Source organism: Anser brachyrhynchus (assembly GCF_964034855.1).
Source record: "Anser brachyrhynchus genome assembly, chromosome: 3".
NCBI classification, from domain to species: domain Eukaryota; kingdom Metazoa; phylum Chordata; class Aves; order Anseriformes; family Anatidae; genus Anser; species Anser brachyrhynchus.
In genome coordinates this window covers 103,071,128-103,087,728 of record NC_137696.1, presented here as the reverse complement: position 1 = coordinate 103,087,728, position 16,601 = coordinate 103,071,128, and the positions used below count along the sequence as shown (strand labels likewise).

General features: G+C 35.2%; 1 protein-coding gene across 12 annotated transcripts in view; it reads right to left on the bottom strand.

Moving 5' to 3' along the window:
• The window catches only part of CSMD1 (CUB and Sushi multiple domains 1), a 1,150,108-nt gene that overhangs the window by 368,319 nt on the left and 765,188 nt on the right, over positions 1–16,601 (bottom strand). For all 12 annotated transcript variants that reach the window (XM_080586628.1, XM_080586632.1, XM_080586634.1 and 9 more), the window contains one exon: positions 99–186. In XM_080586628.1, the coding sequence (XP_080442754.1) occupies positions 99–186 (88 nt within the window). The remainder of the gene's footprint in view (positions 1–98; positions 187–16,601) is intronic.

Sequence of the window (16,601 nt, the reverse complement as noted above, 5' to 3'; positions counted from 1 at the left end):
TTGACAAAGACTCAACATATTCAGAACTACAGAGAGAATGTATATCTGCATTTGCACGTTCTGTACCTGTTGTCACAAATACAACTAAATGTGCCTACCTGAAGTCAGAGCCCACCCTTTTCCCATTTTCAGGAATTCCAGGATCAGGGCATGTATCAGACGCAACTGCATCCCCACCTTGGGTCACTGCAAAATAAAGGTAAAAAAAAAAAAATTTAGTCATGGACCTGAAAAGATGACTTGTCACTTTTCCCATATATTAACTTCTATGGCCAGAATCTAACCATATACATATTAATATTTATTTTTCTTGAAACAATATAAATTTTAACACAAAAAGAAGCCTCATATAATTGAGTTCTTGGATATACTGTTTATTTTCTTTAGTTATGATAAAAAAATCAAATATGTTTTTTTTCTGGGGGAAAATAAATGATTGATTTCCTATAGTCAGTCATTATTTTATGTATACCCTAGTATCCATGCCTTCTCTCAGACAGGGAAAACAACATTCATGAAGTCACCTTCTGAAATATTCACAACACAGCATTGCGAGACTACAGTTTGAGAAAATTAAATCTCTCCTAAGCTTCTGTCCATAAGACTTGAAACAGACAAAAGCCAAGATCCCAAGTGTAAAGCATAAATATTTTTATGATATAGTTCATTTAAAAAAAATATACAGAAAACCCCAAAGAACGATGTATTTGTAGCGAGGTGAATATCTGTATATGAAATTGAGCTTTAAAATTTCTTTTTTTGTGCTTTCAGTTAAGAAAGAAAAGAGAAGGTGGCCTACACTCTTCCATTCCTTTTGTCCATTCTGGATTGTCAGGCATTTAATTTAATATCAGGTATGTACTCCTCTCAAAACTCAAAATGAATTGAGCATTTTCACTTTTTTCTTCTGAATTTGTAAAAAAGTGTTTAAGGAATATTAAAAGTAATTAGTCATAAAGAAAAAAAGTAAGGGAGCACAACACTGAACACATACACTTTCTATCTTGCCAATACACGTGTGTATGCATAGTTACACATTCCTGTCTTTCTGTTTTCTCCACAAAAGGATAGAGCTAGTCAAAATTTGTGGATCTCATTTTCATCTTAAAAGATTTGGGGAAACCATTACAAACAGGGCAGAACGTTCTTCCTGAATAATAATAATAATAATAATAATAATAATAATAATAATAATAATAATAATAATAATAGTAGTAATAGTAATAATAATAATAATAATAAAGTTGGTTGTAATATTTTAGCTGCACAAAATAAATTACACAAGCCTGAGTGGATTACAGATGACAGCATTACGACTGAAAGGTGAGGAGAGATTAAATGTAAAAAGGAGTTGGTTTTCCTACACAGTGATGTAATTTCAAATTGAAGATAGTGTCAGAAAGAATAGTGACAAGCAGGATATGTACAGTCAAATGGTAAGAGCTGTAAATCTTTATGTTTGTTTCAGCAGCATCAGAGACAATTAATTTATATGAAATCCAATGTTTTACAAGAGACTTAAAGATCTAAAGAAATAAAAAAAAATGCACTGTAGCACTACAAAAATTTAACTAAGGACAAAGCTCTTGTAAGTACCAAAATGCTTGATTTGAGCATAGCTTCTTCTTATAATAGAGAAACTGCAACAATTACAGTATATTTTAATATTATTTATGTTTCTTTTCTATTTTGGCATATAGAATGTTTTAAAAATATACAAAAGGAAAGGAACCATCTCATTTCTGCATATCTTTTAAGACTACTTATTGTATTGCATATTGTCTGTCCCAGAAATCCTTCTTTTTACAAGGTAATGAAAGATTATGATAATTTCAAAAAATGTGTTTCAAGACAATTTCTATTAGCAATATATTCTACATAATAATAATAATAATAAAAATTCTAATAAAGTTTGAGTAAAAATCCAGTCCAGCTAGACAAAAAAAAAAAAAGCAACTACAAGTCACCATCCTGAAAACACTTCAGACCAAGAGCCCAGTCCTGCTAGTTTCACTATCACTTGGATTAATAAAGATTTTTGTGTGTGTGTGAATAAGGGCTTTCACAACAAGTTCCTACTACCTGGTAAACATGCATTTTAATCTGAGAGTTTAATTTTGTAGTTTCTCAGGAAGTGTCAGCATTGAAATGCTGTTATAGTAAGAAAAAAAAAAATCTTGCTAAATAAACAGCCTGCTTGTGTTCCTTAAAATAAACTTCCTACTAGCAATTCTTCCATTTTTCAGTAAAAAATAAACAAACAAATAAATAAATATTTATGACTTTTGGCACAGAAATGTAGCTTTGTTACTTGGAGTGGGGTTCAATTTTGACTCCTTAATCACCAAAAAATGAAAATAAGTAATTTGACAGAAACAGTTATTCAACATACCAAGTTCACTAAAATTGAAACTTATGATAACCACTGTAGTACCAGGTAGAGAGCATTGCATTTCCTATCATGTTTTAAGTAGAAACACATTGCAGTGAAACTACCTCCTTTTACAAACATATATACAAAATGCGTAAGTATTTCGTTTTGGACACCAGGAAATGTTGACTGAAACCTTACTTATACCACAGAATGAAATGATCTCCCCAGATGGAAGCTCATCTTTGCAAAATTTTCCTCTCAGACAGTACTTTCCGCTGTCAGCACATTCTCACATCAGTATCAGGCTGCCATTTGCCCAGAGAAATACTGCCTCTTGAAATGGAGCAGGTATCATCTGTCTGGAACGCAGCACATCTTCCTGGATGTCTACAGTCCTTGCTAAACATTGCTTGAATTTTACCTTCTACTTTCCCCAATGAACTGTCAAGTGTTTTTTTAACAGATGGTGGTTGTATGACATGCTGTCATAACAAAATAAATCCAATTCCCTGTAAAACAAACCTGTCTGTTTTTATCTTTCCATGTGGGAAAAAAAGGAATAAATTTCACAAATTAATGAAACCATTTATTAACTTTAGATATAAATCAATGATGTTCTGAGACACCAGGGACTTTAGTGCATATATGTATATATATATGTATAATTTTACATGTTAATATGCTTAAAACCTTTACCTGTCAGTATTTTTTAATTTACTTAAAATATTTTTTAGCATTCAGACTAAAAGCAGATGAAAAGATGCCTAAGCAAATCCCTGTCAGAGACTTTTATCTTGTGTCAATCCTGTCTGATTTCTCCTTTACCCACAGCTGTGGAGCATTATCCATTGCTACCGAGATCCATAATGTGGGACAAGAAAGTATCATCTGTGATTTGAGTATCTCTGTTCCAGAATATGTTTAATCCTTGCAGTCTCTTTCTAAAAGCCTCTCTTAGACATTTTCTTCAATTCATCCAGTCACTTGCCCAATCTTTCATTTTACCTTTAAAGAAAAATGCTTCTGTGTGCCCTTGAAAGACCTGTTTGTACTCTCTCAAAATGATCCTGTATAAGGTTACATTTACCCAGGGCTTTATAGTGTTTCATACTTTTTGCATTTTTCTTCTGATTTCACAGAAACAGAGAATCACAGAATGGTTGAGGATGGATGCAACCTCTGAAGGTCATCACATCCAACCCTTCTGCTCAAGCAAGTACACCTAAAGCCACTTGCCCAGGACCACATCCAGGCAGCTTTTGAAGATCTTCAAGGAGGAAGACTACAACCTCTCTGGGCAACCTGTGCCAGTGCTCAGTCATCTGCAGGGTAAAGTATTTTCTGATGCTGGAACCTCCTGTCTTTAAGTTTGTGCTCATTGCCTCTTGTCCAGTCACTGAGAACCACTGAAAGGAGTCTGGATTCATCCCCTTTACACTCTTCCTTGAAGTATTTATAGACACTGATAAATCTCTCAAGCCTTCTCTACTCCAGGCTGAAGACTTCCAGCTCTCTCAGTCTTTCCTCATGGGAGAGACGCTTCAGTGCCCTCATTCTCTTTGTGGCTCTTTGTTGGACTCTCTCCAGTACATCCATGTCTCCCTTGCAGTGGAGGCATGGAGCCTAGAACTGGACACAGTACTCCAGGTGTGGCCTCACCAGTGCTGAACATAGGAAAAGCATCACCTCCCATGACTTTTTAGCAAGACTTTGCATAATGCAGCCAAGCATAATATCAGCCTTCTTTGTGGCAAAGGCCCATTGCTGTCTCATGTTCAGCTTGGTGTCCAGCAGGACCCCCACATCCATTTCTACAAGGCTGCTCTCCAGCCAGTCAGCCCCTGGCATGCTCTCATGCATAAGGCAGTTCTTCCCCAGCTACAGGACTTTGTACTTCCCCTTGTTGAACTCTGTGAAGTTCCTGTTTACTTTTTCACATCAAACATAAGTTACACCTTTTTACTTTCAAAGCTCATTCAGACACTACCTCAATTTTAACTATCATCTCAATTTTTCATTTTAGAATTTTCAAATTTAAAAACAAGGGAGGTATGAAAGAAAGTGAAAGTAATTTTCCTATATAAAGATTTAAAAATTTAGAAATGAATATCAATTATGTAGTAACTTTGGCACTAATTAGTAGCATTCATCTTAAAACACTAGCAATATTTCTCAGTATTGTGAACATAAACTGCATATTTTTAAGCCTTCATTTAATGACAAAGAAATTTAGGACACCCAGTAGTTTTAAATCACACACCTACATGTATTTTCTAACTCTTAATACCAGCCTTTTATTCCTTGAAGATCTTCAAAAGCTCTGCTTTTGGGACACCTGCCTCAGGCATCAATGCTTGAGCAGGAGGGTTGGATGTGATGACCTCCAGAGGTATTCTTAATACATTTTCAGTATAGCCTTTCTGTTTACAAAAAAATAAGTTTAGATGTATATAACGCTGGCAAATATCAAAGTAACATACTGCTTTATATAGATAATTCTTCACACTTTATCCTAATTGCACACAGCTCTTCAAGGCACCATCATCTAGAGAAAACACTATATGTTCCATCACACTAACATCAGAAAAAATATTTGAAGTCACAGGGTAGGGAGAACAGTGAGGAAAGATTCTAGTCGGGTTTATTTATTTATTTATTTGAAATAGTAGCTACTGTAGAGTATAACAGAACTCCATTTTTTTCTTCTTTTAACAGAGAGTTTGAGAATATCAAAGATGCTTCAACCACCAGACATGTCTTTGGTATAGAGACAGAGCATTCTCAGTGGACAAATTTTAACTCTGGAATTTCATATTATACTGCAAAACTAAGAATTTGGAGGCCTTTCTGCAGAAATATTGGAAGAGAAGTGAGTTCATTAATGTAATAGACAGTTTTTCAGACTATATAGAACCTCTATGGTTAAGACTTGGTTTGGTTTATCAAATTTCCATTTGATAAAAAGACCTAATCGTTATTTTACCATGAACAAATTAACTTGATTTCTTCCATTTTTTCAGCTGGTGTCATGCGGACTAGAGTTTTGACAGTTTTGGAAGTAATGTGTATTGTTTTACTTGGTACATAACATAGTAAGACTAGAACTCCTGTGAGATGTTTCTCATGTTCTGATTCTTACACAACAGTACAGAAGAATGATGGGCAGTAAATGTAAACAGAAATCAGACTTTTAAAAGTCTTAATCATGATGTAAACAATTAGCAGATACATTAAAATCCTTATTTAACTCAGCATTTGGGAAGTTTTAAACCTTAATCAGACAGTAATATTAGGCAGAAGGGACGGTGCAACGTACATTTCAGGCAGCAATACAAGCAACACAAGATCTCCCTTGTTATAATATCAGTCCTACTCCAGACCAGCTTCCCTGCTTTAGATGCATTTGGAATCTCAATTTACATTAATGATCTACTCATGTTCACACAAATCATGTGATACATGCTTTGAAGGGCTAGACTTTGAAGCAAGAAAAATATTATGTATAGATGAATTATACCGCATATATTTCTTCAGTACCCATTGGGATAGTAACAAGTAGTTGGCGTTCATGTTTCAAGCTGCAACACCTCAGTTTTAACAGGTTTTGGCAGTCTCTTTGGTCATTTACACATTCTCCTAGTGATATCACCATAGAGATGTTCTGGGTTTAAAAAAAATAAATAAATACATAAACCCAGGCACACATATTCCTTCAATAATATGTTTTGAATGCTTTTCAAATTAAACCAAAAAATTACCAGAATCACCTACAAGACAGCCTTGTCAAATACTGCCTGGAGGTTAAAGAAAAGAAAAGACCCCAAAATGCACTGTGGAAAGATATTATAAGAAATGGCAGTTTTTCTAGTGCAGACTGACAAGTTGGTAAACTGAACAAGACTTTACAATGAACGAGTACTTTATATCTCTATTATGATGCAAATAAAATCTGACATGTAAATAGCAGCCTCTTTCCAGCCAAGAAGTCACGCATAAGTGCAATGACACTGTATCAGTCAAACAAGATAAGATCTGCACTAATTAATGAGACATCTTTAGTATTCGTAAGTTCCATACATTTACATTTTTTTACATTTTAATTTTTGAAAAGTTTAATTCATATCTAAAAAAATATTAAATAGTTCTAGATATAATTTTGGTCATTAAATAATTATGCTTCAAAAGCAAACCCCCCAAAAATCAATTATTCTTTATGAAATGCACTTGAAGTTACTTGTTATGTATAACAATGAAAAATGTCATTGCTGGAAAAGAAAAATAAACCGATATACTTAATTGTCTTGACATGTCAACATATGGAGAAAAGGTAAAAAAGATTATCATTTTATAAAATAGCTTAAAATGTTGGAGACTTCTTTTTTATTTATATAAATATTTTGGAATTAATGGATGAAAAGGAAGATTTTAGGATACAAAAGCTTCAATTAGGAAGTGTATTCATAGAATTAACTGAATTAAAGTTTTCACAATAAGTATTGCTATGCTTGAAAATATTGCTATATGCTTAAAAATATCAGTTACCCCTATCCCGAGGATAATTTCAAGCTTTCATTTTTTTTGATTTATGCAGATCAAAATGAAAGAATAAATGTGGGAATAGTTTTAATGGTCAGGCTGTATATACATTAGAAGTTTTTTTGCTTGTTTGTTTGCAAATACATTTATTGGGAGATTTCCAATGTGTTGCGCTTACTGACAACCAGAAAGAAAGAAGAGAAGGAAGAGATAAGCAAGGGAGGACAGGCAACGAAAGTTTTGCAGTTCAGCATTTAAACTACTTCCAGGAAGCTAGTTCAAACTCTTTATCATGAAACACTGAGTACCCTTTGCTAATTGCATACACCAGATTTTCACACTTGTTGAATTCATCAGATCCAAGGAAAAGACAATTGAGTTTGCACAAAAAAGACCAAACACAGGTCCTTAGCGTGCTTCCAACTTCCTTCAACTGAAGGTCCACACACAAGCTACTATTGCCAACAAGTACTGTTAACTCAAGTGCAGTAAGTGACTCTAAAATGCTGCAATTTTCAGATGATTAAAATTCACTCCCCAATGATTCAATACAGTTCCACCCCATGGAACGTACAAGTTAGCATTTTGTTTGCTTTTATTAAGGAATTTACACCATAAACTATAGCAAGAATACCTTAAGACTGCAAAATCTATCACTTACTAAGACTTGCTAAACTGAAGCTCTCCATACCTAAGAACGTACACTCTTTTGTCTTTTAATTTATAATTTATAGAAGTTACAATTTTCAAAATACTGCCCCTTCATTAATCCTGCTGGTTAAATAATGACCTAAATCACGTATTTATGTTGCTCAAAGTAACGAAGGGAAGACAGACAAAAACATTTCCCACATCACCGCATAACAACCATATTGTGCTATATTTGTGGCCTGCTTAGAGTAAAACTGTTCAGGGCTCTCCTATAGTCATCAAGCCTTGCAAGTTCTTATAACATAAAAGATTTTTCATACAAAGATACTAGAAACTCTCTAGTGACTAGTTTTCACACTGGACTTCAGAATCCAGTATTATTTCATGACATGCTGCAGGTGACGATGTTTTTGCACCTTTTCCAAAACCCAGAATTTGGCTGAAAAGTACTTCTTTCCAATCATGAGAAAATATTTTAATGTATTATCATTATATAATACTCAAACAAAGGGAAATGGAAAGTCCTGACTTCAGTGAAGTCAATAGATAGAGAGTAACTATGAAACTAGTCATGATGAGAAGGCAGGATTTAATCTGATCAGCAAAATATACATTTTTTTTTCTTTTAAAAATAAGTACATTACCATTTATTTTGCATGCCATGTGACGTGAAGGAGAAACAACAATGTGACATGCAAATGAAACTGGCATTATATATTTGTCCTTTGCAGACCACACACTGAGCTATGAGTAAGGCTTAAACACATAGCTCAAATGAACAGAGTTGCTTTTTCCAGTGCCAGTTCATTCAGAAATGTAAGAAATTCAGTAATTTACTTTGAAACAGCAACGCTGATGAAGAGTCAGTAGTAAAGAGCAATTTTATGGGATATCCAGAAGCATTCTTTTCAAAAGAAATAAACCCAACCTGTTGTTTTGTCTCAGTGGCGTAGAAGTTGGGAAAATTCCATTTTTCACCAGTGTCAGGTTATAAAGTTTCCCTACAAAGCTATTTACTTGTAAATATACTGCCACTTTATAACACAGTTTATTGATTCACAAGGCAGTCTATCTCTTTTCTTTTAAAATAGCTATCTAGCATGTTACTGAATACTGCCATTTCTGCAGTAATCCTGAAGCGACTATAAATTTTAATTTTAGATATCAGTAAGGTTTAAAATGACTGTGTTTAAATAATTTCTCATTTCCTTCATTAGCATTTAATATATCTATATATTTAATGTATCTTACATATACATATAGATGTATAGCATTGATTTTTCAATCAATGTGCTACCTACTTTTTTAGTGTGGTAACTGTTATTAAATTTTTGGTTGGCTTTTCAGAGTAAAATGTCTAGCACTGTGTAACAAGTTGTAACAAAACAGTTAGTTATTGGCATACTGCACTGATAATTTAACTTTTCTATATAACCTTTAGGATTTTGCATTGAACTGACATATATTGGTCCAGCGTCCAAGGTTTGCTGAATTTAACAAATATAATTTGACTTTGAGAAAGAGCTTAAAATTGTAAAATATCTGCTAACTACTGGATAGTCTACTGGGGCAGAGCTGTTTTAGAATTTAAGATAACTTGATGCATAGCAGTTCAGTTCCTTGGCCTTCCTCTGAGTTTTCTGTGACCTTGAGCAAGCCATTTAGGACCCCATCTAATGTGAAACCTACGTAGAACATTGAAGCTTGTGACCAAAACTAGTCCTGAATTTAAGCTGTTCTCTAAAGCTGGAGGCACTTAAATTATGAGTGGTTTTCACTTTCTACCTTTAAGTTTCACCTGCTTAATAGCTGTAGTTTTGTACTAGCCCAGAAGTGACATCTCTTAGTCCATTTGACAGGACTAAGCACTGTACTGTCTCTTTCTCTCTAGATGAGCTCAGAACACATCTATGGTGTCACCAAGAAGACTGAATTTCTCACAAAATAAGAAACAGACCAGCTGATAATGATTTTCTTTAGAGGTGCAGCTGAGTAGTTAGAGGAGTGTCCAAAATTAATTTAACATCTTTGGTTTTCTGTAAAATGCCCAGGTCATAAACCTACTAATATAGTGGTGTGATTAGTTCTCTCCCTTATCTCTTGTTGAATTTAAAACGTATGGAGAGGGAGAAAAAAAAAAAAAAAAAAGCTATTTGGGTTAGAGGAAAAAAAAAAAAAAAAGTCCATAAGAATGAGTATGGTGGTGTAGTATGACAAAGATACTCAGGCATTGAAAAAGACATGAATTCCAAACACTGTGGTAAGCACTTGTTTTCAGATATAATGTTAAGAATTCATACATAGAAGCTTTTCTTTTCAGGTCTCTCTGAGGGCAAAAATGTTCTGATACACAGATAAAAAAATCAGAGAAGATCTGATTTTCTGGTATATAACAGGTTTAATAGGTATGATCACTATGAAATGCATATAATGTGTGGACAAACATGCTTACTGTGACAGCAGAAGAGAATTCTAGTCTCTATCTTAAACTGCATAATCATTAAAATTTCAGTCTTTCCACTGATTATGTTTATGGAAGAAACTGAATGAAGACAGTATAAGATCTGTCTTTTTCCTGACTCAGAAAAAAAATAATAATCGTATTAAAATCATAAAGGGGGTCAGGAACAGACTGAATCTATTAATAGGATGTATAACCTGGTTCAAGTTGAAAAGGGAGAGATGGTGGCTTTCCAGTCATGACATTTAACAGAACCAAGCCGTTAATTTTGATGGTGTGATTTCTGTGCTTACTTCAACTAAATAGTTTTTTTTTTTTTTAATACAATACACAGTTTATTCAGTTATAAAGTAAATAATTATGTGAATATACCAAAATTAAGGTTTTTTTTTGTTTTTGTTTTTGTTTTTTACATATATTAACACTGTTTGGTAGCGCTTGTGACTGAAGTTCACTGCAGAGATACCTATATTTAACTGGCAAGAATAAATATCACAGAATCATAGAAACACAGAATAGCTTGGGTTCGAAGGGACCTTAAAGACCATCTAGTTCCAACCTCTGCCATAGGCAGGGATGCCACCCACTAGACCAAGCTGCCCAGGGCCTTGTCCAACCTGGCCTTGAACACCTCCAGGGATGGGGCATCCACAACTTCTCTGGGCAGCCTGTGCCAGGGAAGAATTCTTCTGAGGGAAGAATTTCCTCCTAACCTCTAATCTAAATCTCCCCTCTTTTAGTTTAAAGTCATTCCGCCTTGTCCCATAATTGTCTGCCTGAGGAAAAAGTTGTTCTCCATCTGTTTTATAAGCCCACTTTACGTATTGAAAAGCTGCAATGAGGTCACTCCTGAGCCTTCTCTTCTCCAGGTTCAACAGCCCCAGCTCTCTCAGCCTTTCTTCACAGGAGATAAATATAATTTGATAAATATCAAATATCTAGCTCCAATAAGGGATGCACAACACTCTCAAGAATTAAATTAAGTATATTCCAACTAAGCTTTGCATTGCTGAAGTTAAAGTTCTGCAAGTTAAACCTGCAAGCAATCTGTCTGTGGATACACCAGAAGCTAGATAAGAATTACAGTTCCCAAGAACTCCAAGTTTTATATTTAACATGCAGCCACAGTAGATGACTTCTCCAATGGTCATTTTGATAATTTAGATCCCCAAGCAACTATGTGTTTAAAGTAACATTTAAATGGCTAAATCCAAAAGTGGATCATGACCATTTACTTCTGTGAGCATCTGAAATTCAAGTAACACTTTTTTTACTCTGTCTTGTGCAAAATACATCTGTTCAGAATAGAAACTATTCCTTATGCTTATCTGCCCACATCTATTAAAATAAAACAATGATCTTTACTTCCTTTTGGGTACCCTGTTCCAAGAGGGACTTCAGCATTGTGAATCCTTAGCACAACGAAGTGCTTTCTGACAACTTAGTATGAAATGCCTTACCTCAGGGATAGGATTCATGGCATATATATTTTTATAGTAGTTACATTCCCATATGCACTTTTCAAGCTCCTACTCAGGGAAAATGATTATAATATTGTGTGCAAGCATAAGAAAATATATGGAAATTTGTAATAAGAAGGACCATACCAGAAATCTCAGCACCATTTTTTCTCATAAACGTATGTTTTAAGCACTTTTTTTCAAAAGTTGGATGAAAAAAATGTATGTAATTGTTTCCATTCCTCACTTGAAAGTATCCAGTAGCTATTAAAACTACCTAAATTGACATTTAAATACCATGAATCTGCAGGGTGGATGTTTTATGACACTAATTCAAAAGACAGAATTTTGCCTTTCAAGTGGAAGTGCAAGACCTAGAATAGCAGCAGTACATAATTTCTACTGATGTTTTACACAGAATAGCTCAGAATATACTTGAAGTAAGACTATAATGCCTTGTGGCCTAAATTGTCTATAAATGCTGTAATTAGGGACAGTCTTCCAAAGGAGAAAAACACCATATCATGGATAAGTGAACAATCTCAGAGCAGAACATTTCTCAAAATAAAATACATATTCCATTTTTTTATCTAATTCTGTAAAGTCTCAGTTTCAAGTTATAGAGTAATGAAGTAAAAAGCATCAAAATAAGTGTTTTTCTTTTGCACATAATGATGTGCAGCTGTATACAATATCTCATACTCTGGTTATCTTTAAAACATACAGCACAAACATTTAAAACACTATTTCAGCTTGGCTTTTTTCCCCCCTTCATTGAGATTAGCAGGCTGGATGTCAGCTGCAACGTATTCTGCTTTGACTATTCCCTCCAAATCTTATTATGACAATAACAAACAAAAAAAACCAAACCTAAGTTATTTATCACAATTTTCCATGGCATCTATGTGTCAGATACACTCTTCGATACTGAATATGTAACCTCAATCATTCTGGTTGGTCTGTTTATTCAGGTGAAATGCCAAACAGATAATTCATAATTCTTTTTCCTCCTTCTTACACAGAGCTGGTGACTTATTCATGTCAACCTGTTAATTCTTGAGGGAAAGAGGCAAAGAGGTTATACTGGCTTCTCAAATACATTCTGGTCCTCAAAGTGTTACTGAACTGAGACAAGCTTTGAATAAGCAATGGTTTCGGTCCCAGTACAACGGAGAAGAAAAACAAAAACTTCCTTTGGGGGGTTTCACCCATTAATCACCCTTTTAAAATCACCATGCATTTCTAACAGCTGCTTACATCGTTGAAATACTCAATCATTACATAAAACTGAGATTTTATTGATTAGAATATTTCCCAACTGAAGTCAAAGATATGGCTGTTTGCACCCATTAGTGAAAGTATACTGTTAAAATAATCTGTTGTTTCATGGCTCAATTCATATATTCTGTCATGTAATATGACGGCATTAGTAATTCAACCAGGAATTCAGTTTACTTTTGATAAATTTTAAATAGTCCTTCTTGAAAATCTGTGTTAGTCAGATTGTCTACAGTCTTCCATCCTGATGGAAGAATGTCCCTTGTATCATTAAACCAGTCCAGGATACATTTTATCAGTGTCCCATTTCTAGCTAATATCAGAGCAGTTCAGCTCTATGTCGGTGTAAAATGGAGCTCATGGTAATTAATTGAAAGAAATGACCAAATACTGTGCATGAGCCTTTTGAAGCTAGCTCAGCATGAAAATGTACTCAAAAGTCATTATACTTTTCCCTAGATAACTTGAAACAGATATTCTGTAATCTTGTTGCCACTCCCAGAGTTTCTTAAAAATGAGAATTTCATTTTGAGATCAGTTTAGAGATGAATTCTTGCTCCTCTTTCTGAGGCTGACAAGTCCCATTTCACCCATGACAGCCTCCAGCTGTTAAATAGAAACATGAATCAAATGTGGACTACTGATGTGAAAAGCCAATTCCATTGCTTTGACAAAGAAACAAGTGAGATCTAGTTAGGTTGTGATTGTAACAATCATATTATATTACTGTGTTAGGATTTTCAGGACAGTGGCCCCCACACTGATAAGCAAAAATACATGAAATAGAGCTATTCTGTCTGACACTGATGTAAATAAAAATGTCAGCCAGGCAAAATAACAATTGCACTAATTAAACTAAGCCATACAAAGCAACATACTACAATATTTCAGATCTCTGTGACAATGCATTTCAATTCTTCTGAACAAAAATGCAGTTACTTATCAGAGAGATCCAAGAAGCATTGTGAATAGAGGCAGATTTTATGCCCTGCATGTCTTTATTCACTTTGTACAAAAGATGAATTTTATTCTACTGGAAATATTCACTATCAGAATTGTCCTTGGAATATGAAGAACCACTATAACTGGGTTTTATCTACAATGTCATAGCTGGAAATGAGGAAGGCAGGACAGATGGGCAGAGACCAGCAGTTCCAGCAGTATGGCTGGCTTGGCCACATCAGTAGCAGAAGTAGTAGCAGTAGCCACCAGTAGCAGAGTGGCTGATGCTTCTGAAAGGACTCAGACAGCCTAATGGAAAGAAAATGGGCTTAGCAGATCACCCCATGATTGTTCTGTATGGTCTTTATGGACCCCTGCCAATTGGTGAAAGCAGAAAACAATTCACAAAGTTTATTTAACCTAAGTAGAAGACCAAATAACCACACCTCTTCATAAATTGTCTTCCTCTTTTCCCAATAGTAGGTTTTTGATCTTTGTTGTTCCTATTTTTATTTTTTCTTCTTGTAGAAAAGTGAAGGCTTGCCATTCATGATATATCCCATGCACTTTAATGCCTTGAAAACCTAGATTGGTGGGTAACTAGCAGAAAAGCAGCTGCAAATATGGAGCAGCAGCAGTTCACATTACCTTGTCTATGTTCAGATTACAACCGGATGTCTCCAAGAATCACTGGGAAGGAAGCACCCTCTGTCTCTTTCCTGACTTAGGATGGCTAGATCCTGTATTTCACCTCAAAATGCATGGACTGCCCTACTCCCAGATCCTTTTCTGTTTTCTCCCAGATCAGTTTTCTGTTCATCATGAAATGCAGAGTTCGTTTGCCATTTTAAGGATATACCAGCCAAGGGGGAAACTCTCCTCTTAAAAATGGTAGTTTTTATCACGTAAAATCATTACATGTATGGTAGTCATGGTAAAACTCACAGTTGTCTGTTCCGAGTGTGTGAGCTAAGAATTGCATTGGGTGTCCATGGCAAGGCGCTGGTAGCAGGGGTCTGCAGGGGAGAGGCTGGGGCTGCCCCATGTTGGACACAGCTGGTTCCAGCCGGCCCAGCAGACAAAATGACGGTGCCTCTGGGAAATGGGTTAGAGAAAGAGCAAAAAATGCCGCATAGCAGTGTGTGAGAGAGGAAAAAACAAACAAGCAAACAAACAAACAAAACAAACAAAAAAACAGGATGAGGAACAATTCTGTGGACACCGGAGTCAGAGAAGGGGGAGGAGTTGCTTCAGGAACTGGAGTAGAGCTTCCCCTGCAGCCCATGGAGGGGACCACAGTGGAGCAGGCTTATCCTGAAGGACTGCACCTGTATGAAGAATCCATGGTGGAGTGGATGAACAGTAGGAGAGGGAAGCAGCAGCTGAGAGAAGAAGCCATGTACTGACCATATCTCCCCCATACGCCCTCACTGCGCTGCTGAAGCAAGGCAGGTAGAGAAAGGTGGGAGTGAATTTATTTTAATTGGCAATAAGTTGAACTGATTTTCCCAAAGAATGCTTTGCCCTTGATGGTAATTGGTAAGTGTCTTACCTGTCTTTTATCTAAACCAACTAGGTTTCTCATATTTTCTCCCCCAGTCCCACTGAGGAAGAGAAGTGAATGAGCAGCTGCATGGGAATTTGGTCCTTAGTTGGTTAACCCGCCACAACAACTAAAATTCTTACACGACGCTGATGTCTTGATTCCTCATTAAAAAAGAATTTGCATTGCAGTACTTTAAGTTTCAATGCTGTGTTCTGCACATAAGGTAAAACACTAAAGTGAAATTATACAAGTAGGATTTTTATGGGTTACTTTGTAGGTATTTGGGGCTAGGAAGTCCAGTTGATTTTAACTGTGGTTTGAGAAGTAATTAGAAAAAATGAAATAGAATTTATTCTTGAATGAAGTCCTGAAAAGTCCAAAAAATAATTCCTTTCCTCTCTCAATTGATCATGCTGAACTTTTTCCTCCCTGCCTATAAGGGAGGGGCTTAGTCTTTTGAAAATACACCCATTTTCCACAACTATAGTCTTTCTTTTCAGAGTTACTACTGATGTAAGTCACTCTAAGAAAAATTACATGATGAATGAATGTGTAACCAATTATATTTCTGCATGCCTACCTATAAAATTTGTCATTTTATTCAGTCCTAATCTCAATTCCAGTCCACTTTCTTTGTATGGTCTCTCCAAGCTTCACAGAGAAATTCTGTATGCAGTAATGATATAAAATTTATGAACCACTGTCTCCTGCATCAGTAGAAGAGTCCAGGACTTGCATTTGTGAATCTCAGAACCCTTTTTCATTCTTTTGCTTCCACTGCTATGATACACTCAGATAAGAGATATTCCAGAGCTTTTTCTTTCACTTTGCTTAGTCTCTGAGCAAATTATAAAACTTGTCACAAATTCTAGGAATCAAAGTCAAGTTGAGCACTTACATTATGTAAGCTAAAACCAATAAAAGCTATCAAAACCTCATTGCAGTGCTAACTGCTAGTTCTGCTGTTTCTGGGTTTATCTAGCTGAACTGAGATGACTGCTTTCTGCATGAGGAAAAAGAGAAAGAGAAGAATAGCTCTAGAATATAGTTCTACTCACAATTTCTTTTTCTGAGTTAAATGTTGCAATATAGAATATACAACAGCACATTACCTGGCTGTATAACTTTATTGACAAACTCTGTTACAACCAGTTCTGATGACAGAGATTGCTAGTTTGGCAGCAACAACGGGGTTTGTGGTCTGTAATTTTGCTTATGTTCTATTCATGACGTGGAAACATGAAAATCTTTTTGATGCAGTGGTTTTATATCATAGGAGAAGTTTTGAACAACTACATTTTCTAAAGTCACAAACATTATTTTTTTAGACCATAATTTTTTTTAAATTATTCT